Genomic DNA, 6,257 nt, shown 5'->3' on the forward strand with positions numbered 1-6,257 from the left:
GAAAGTATCTACAGTTATTAGGATAAATTAAAGTCCCTAGTAAGTATTCAGCCCGCCAATAAATTTGATTAACAAATTGCTGTAATGACAGATTAGTTATCGTGAATATTAAGTTATCATTTAAATATAAAATCCAGAGGACTGAATACTGATACTTTGTTGCATATAATTACTTGTATTTTTTAGTAGATTTCATAGGAATCTGGTTATTGCATTCGTCATAGTGGAATTTTAAAGAAATTTTGCAATAACTACCCGTGTAAAAAAAAATTGTTGAAAAGGCGTTGACTTGTTTTTCTTTGTATTTTTAGAAGTTTAAAAAAAGTTTATCATTGTGTTAAGTTTTAAAGTTTAGAATAGAGAATGAAACAAGGGATAAAACGAATCGATTTCAGACCAGGGTGAAGTTGGCTGCTCTAACACTGACATCACCCGCAGTCTGAAGTAGAGTTTCATCCTGAGTGACACATTTTTCATGATTACCTGCATTGGAATTAAAGTTTCAGTGTCAGCAGCCAGTCAGGAACAAGTTAATTTAAGACCAATGGAGGCAAAAATTTAAACTTCCAGGTGCAAATCTGGTGAAAAATCATATATACACTACGGAGGACGTCCCAATCCACGTGTTTGCTACTTTCGCCCGGCTTGGGTCGGCAGTTTCACTCGTGGGTTAGAATGGGACCTATTTTACTCCCTTGGAGTGTAATATACTACTGTACTTTTGAATTTTTCAAAGTTCCAAAAGTGATCGGTGACCGACCTAATGAACTTTGAAAATTGAACTTTACCGATTTGAATTTTCGAAATTTGAATTTTGGTAAGTTTGAACTTTTATGAATGAAACAACCTATTAATATTCAAATATTATTTTTGATGAAAGAAAGAAAGAAAAGATGATGAAAGAAATCATTAAAAATTAATTTTGATGAAAAACAAACGAAAAAAAAATTATTTTTGATGAAAGAAATACTAAATTATTCAAAGTTAAAATTTACCAAAGTTCAAATTTACAAAAGTTCAAATTGCCAAAGTTCATTAGGTATGGAACCAAATGATCAACTCAAGGTTCAGAATTGTCTCAAATTTGAAAGTTTACTGTCATTAACTTTTTTGAAACGTGGGAACCTATCATACAATTTAATATTTTTTAGTATCAAGTATAAAATCCAATTAAAATTTAAATATTTTAGAATTGTCAAAAAAAAAAAAAAAATCAATGTAATGTCAAAATTTATAAAAAATATTTTTTTTTTAAAAAAATTTTCAAGGGCAAGGGGGACTGGATTATTTATGTTTTAATAAAAAAAGGAAATTATGAGGGCACTCGTTCGTGATTCAAAAATAAATTTTCTAAAATTAAAATTACTGCAGATTTTATCAAAATAAAAAAAAGAAATTGTGTTCTTGCTCACAAGCCACGAAAATTCCCCGTCATGCCCCGGTCATTTCAAAATAAAATATTTCAACACGATAAAATAAATTATTCAAATTAAATTTATGGGAGTAATAAATTAAAATAAATAAATATATAAATAAGCGTAATTAAATATTTTTATTTAAATATATTATTTTTTTATATTTTTGTAAAAAGCTCAATTTTAACACAACAAATAATTTTTTTAATTTTTTATTTTCTTAGATAAAAATGTCATAAATTTTTTAAAATTACATTTATTTTGTCATTTTTTCACAGTACAATAAATAGTCAATTCAAATCTGGAGTGAATCTTACAATTATATTATATTTTTTGTAAATATACAAGAGAACAGGGGTAAAATGAGCTACCAGTTTTCAGTCAAAAAAATTTGTGTTTTTTTTTATCCTCGCTGACAATCCGTAGAAAAAAATGAGGCAAATTCAGCCTGGACAGTTGCGGTCAATTTAAAATTTCTTTTGTTTCAAAAATTTTATTGAAAACAGAAAAAAATGACTGAGATCAATAGCCCGCGATTTTTGTTTTTTTACTCAAAATTTTTGCCGCCTAGTCTAGACTAAAACTTTTCCCATTCGTATCAACAAACTGTTCAAACATTTTTTTTTTAAACAATTTTTTTGTCCCTAAATTTAGTGTCCATTTTACCCAAGTTTCCGTCAAATAATTAAATCATCTAAATCCAGTTAACAATTTCATAAAAATATTTAAAAACTTAATAAAAATTATTTGTAAGATTCACCCCAATCTGTCAGAAATGAAAATATTTTTTCACTCATACCCTGTTGTCTTTTAAAAATTTTTTTTCTAACTTAGTAATATCCAAAACTTATGTCATGTAAAGGCGTCGCAGCATTCTGAGGAAGTGCATATTCTCTAGCTAATTGGTCCAGAATACCCGCATTGTGTGCCGCTCGTTGAACATTACGAGTCTGACTAGGTTGAGCTTCTCTCGCAGGAGCTGGGTTAAATTGCACAGGTCCTTGATTAAGTGCCTGAGAAACGGGTGGTCGATCCGCGTAATCAAATTGCTGTGAAAATTGTGACTGTCCACTAGCAGCTGGAGTAAATATCGGTACTTTTGGTTGCGCAGCATAAGCTTCATTTTCATGATACTGAGGACGTGATAAAGGTCTTGGTTGTGGGGGTTGGGGTGGTGGTGGTGCCGGTCGCGGAATTTGTTGCCTAGGATTTACTGGTTCTTGAGGGTAATCGTAATCAAGTGGCTGCTGATTTTTGTCTGTCGAATCGTCAACTAAAGTTGGGGGTGCGACAGTTATTCCTTCTCCAGATGGTTGGAATCCATATTGGTTTGCACCGTATTCAACTACTCGTACTTTACCAGTATCATCAGTGAAACCATATTTACCCTTTACTTCACCATTTGCAAGCTTGGTTTCTATTTTAAAAGAACCATCTGCTCCTTCAAATCCGTAAGTGTAAGAACCGTCTTCATTGTGTCGATTTATTTGCTTCAATATCGCAACTGGAGGGGTTGGTTTTGCTGCTGGTTGTTTCTCACCTCTTTGTACGGGTACATTATCATAATTTCGAGGTTCTTCTTGTCTTTTGTAACCATTTTCATAGTCTTCGTAACCGCCTGCTCCCAAAGATGGCTGCTGATATTGACTGTGACATGTCGTCATTAACAGGCCAAGTATAACCTAAAATTTATATTTATTTTATTGGTCTACAATTATTTTTTGGTTATTTTGTTATTAACAAGTCATATATTTTTGAATTACTATGAGAAGCTGCGGCAAAATGGCCAATCAAAAATTAAAAACAAAATTACTCAGAACTTGAGCTGTGAATTTATTGGATGATAGTCTTCGAAATAAAAATTTTTTGTTGCTTTTAAAATGACGTAGAATAAACAAATTTTACCGGTAATTGTTATGATTTTTATAGGCAGACAAATACTACGTGTATATATGAATACAAGTGCACTAAATAATAAATTTATGTAAAACATATTGATAATTTAAAATAGTTTTTTTTTTTAATTTTATTACTGTCATAATTTTTAATTTTTTTTTAACTGTCACTTGTTTTTAAATTTAAATTTGAATACAAATAAAAATTTCGTACGCTAAATTTACGGCAGTTTTATTTTTACGGAGAAAATTGGGGCATGGGAGACTAAACTTCTCCCGGAAAGAAAATGAACTTCAGAATCACCCCCACTACCAATTGTTGTTAATCTGCGCATGCGTGAGGAAAAGCGGGAGAATATTTGGTACGTGTAACTCTCAGAGTGGGGGTAAAAATAAAAAAACAAACTAAACGAACTTCAAATCAATGGGATACTTCAAAAATTTTGTTTAAAAAAAAATTTCTTAGTTGGACATTTAATTTAGATATTAAAAGTATAAGTAAATAATTACAAATTAAATAAATATGTGAAATGAAAATATGTAATGTAATTAAAAGCAAAAAAAAAATTTTAGTATCCCGTCTTTATCACAAAAATTTATTTTTACTAAAATAATAAAATATTTTTTTAACAATTAATTTTATTAATTCAAAATTTGCGATCATTAATAACTTGATCTATAATTCCATTGTGCCCCGATTTCGTCAGTTTCTAAAAATAATTACACCGTTACACTGGTAACGGTGTAAAAAAAAATTCAAAAGAAATTCGACATATAGAACTTCTAAATTTGAGGCAGAACTGAACTCCGTTTAACTTTTTTTGAACTTTTAAAATTTCAATATTGAGGTGAATTTTGAGTCAAATGAAAACGGTTGTAAAACATAATTTTGAAAACGTATATTTACTAAATTCTTTCCTTCCAATATAGAAATTTCAAATTAGAGATGTTTAAAAGAACTAAAAATTTTTTTGAAAGAACGAAAAATTTTGTAAAATTACGTTTTTAGAATAGTTTCAAAAACGTTCTCATCTGACTTCAATTTCGTCCCAAAAATATTAAATCTACTATATTTTGTTCTATTAACGTCATAAATAGGGGAGAGGGGTCAAAGTGGGCCCCTTCAGGAAAATAATTATACTATCATTCATTTCTTTTACGCGTTTACTTCTTTTTAGACCCTTGGTACTTATTTTCACTTCATTATGCTACGTCCATTTAAATTTAAAAATCGAAAATTAGGGGCAAAGTGGGCCACCCAAAAAATTTCGGATTTGATATTTTTTATTCTTTACACGTGCGATATTTGCAAAGAACTATAAAACAATTGTATTTTAATAATATAAAAGTCATTTTAATAGTCTGCTGCGATATAACTTTAAAACGTAATTTTATTATCTTTAACTTTCTTAATAAATTATATTTAATGAACAGTTTTGGTGGTATACTTTAGCCCTCATTATATAAGAAATTTCGATAAGCTTATTGTCCGTCCGAATTTATTGAAGTTTTGAACATTTTGAGGAGCCCACTTTGCCTCCATATTTTTTGAAGTTTTGAAAATTCCAAAGGGCCTACTTTGCCCCCTCCTCCCCTATTCAAAAAAAATAAACCAAGTTCTAATCTATCTAAAATTTAGAAGTTCTACATGTCAAAATTTTCGGAGTCTTTTAGAAACTAATTATTTTTTCGCGGGTAAAACCAAAACTCGATAACAGCCAATAAACTGTCGTATTTTTCCATATTTAAATATACACGGATGCAAAAAAATAATGATTAAATTTCCCAAAGTTGTCAATCAAACCGCGCAAGTATTTTCTTACGTAATCGCGATAAAAATCTAAATGTAAGTAAAAATGAAATAATGTTACTGGTCGTGTTCATTCACTGTACCGATCACTATATTTAAATAATATCAAAATAACTATAATTAATAATCTATACTATTACAATAATTAAATCACTTATAACAAAATTAAAATAATGAAATAGTGAAACTCGATAATTATAGTTATACAGGAAATATAAAAATAATATTTTCCTTTCATCCGATTTATCTATATATATATTATATATATTCGTTAAAGTAATTGTTATACAATGAAATTTAATAATCAGCGCTTACATGATTAAACATATCCATAAAAAAAGTTGCCTACCATTCACAAATAAAAGTAACAATAGGTAAATTCCTTAACACATATATATTTATATATATACATATATATACACACATGATCACCCGCAACACATCTGGGAAACTAAAATAATTCACACTACTAATACGTACCATAATAAAAGTGCTCATGATGATCTCGTTTTTTTTTTACTTTTCAATAATTCATTAGCTCTGTACTTAATTATACGTAATTACAAGAGTTTAAATTAACAAACAAACAAAAAAAAACTTTGTTCCTTATTACTTAATAGACCTATTAGACCTAACGTGTGATTGTATTAGTGGACAGCGAAATTAGAATAGAAGTCGGAGCTTGAATCGGGGCCTTGATATACCTTAGGACCCCGTCTAATCCCCCTACGGACTCGTTGGTCCCCTTGACTCCTCCCCAACCGGGCAAGCTACTGTCCGACATACAATTTGCTAGGATAGTACACTTACTGCAGTGGATAGTAGGATAGATTTAACCAGCTAGCAGACAGCAAGTAAAGGAACTTTCACTATCTATCGTTCGCGTATCGGTCATACCGGGCACCTTAGCATTGCGGAACCTTGTGTAGGCTCTGTACTGGTGTATAAGCACTGGCTGATATCACTACTTGTGTACGCGGAAAATCTGTATTGGCTCTTGGCGTGTTTGCTAGATTTTACCTTCAATGGATTATCTATATGTTATGCATTTTACCCGTAATTTCTCCTACTTTCACCTACTGCTTTGTTACTTATTACTTATTACTCATTACGCGTTACAGTAACGACGTATATAAT

The 6,257-nt window shown here is 30.2% G+C and overlaps 1 protein-coding gene across 1 annotated transcript; it reads right to left on the bottom strand.

The window, feature by feature from the left end:
• Window positions 1-1,533: 1,533 nt before the first annotated feature.
• LOC130675232 (uncharacterized) lies at window positions 1,534-5,795 on the bottom strand. The gene is made up of 2 exons (XM_057480805.1): window positions 5,601-5,795; window positions 1,534-3,097 (listed from the first exon to the last, which is right to left on the bottom strand). The coding sequence occupies exons 1-2, from the start codon at window positions 5,616-5,618 to the stop codon at window positions 2,246-2,248; spliced, it is 870 nt and encodes a 289-aa protein (XP_057336788.1). The 5' UTR covers window positions 5,619-5,795; the 3' UTR covers window positions 1,534-2,245.
• Window positions 5,796-6,257: the final 462 nt, after the last annotated feature.

This window comes from Microplitis mediator, chromosome 9, assembly GCF_029852145.1.
Source record: "Microplitis mediator isolate UGA2020A chromosome 9, iyMicMedi2.1, whole genome shotgun sequence".
Taxonomy (NCBI): domain Eukaryota; kingdom Metazoa; phylum Arthropoda; class Insecta; order Hymenoptera; family Braconidae; genus Microplitis; species Microplitis mediator.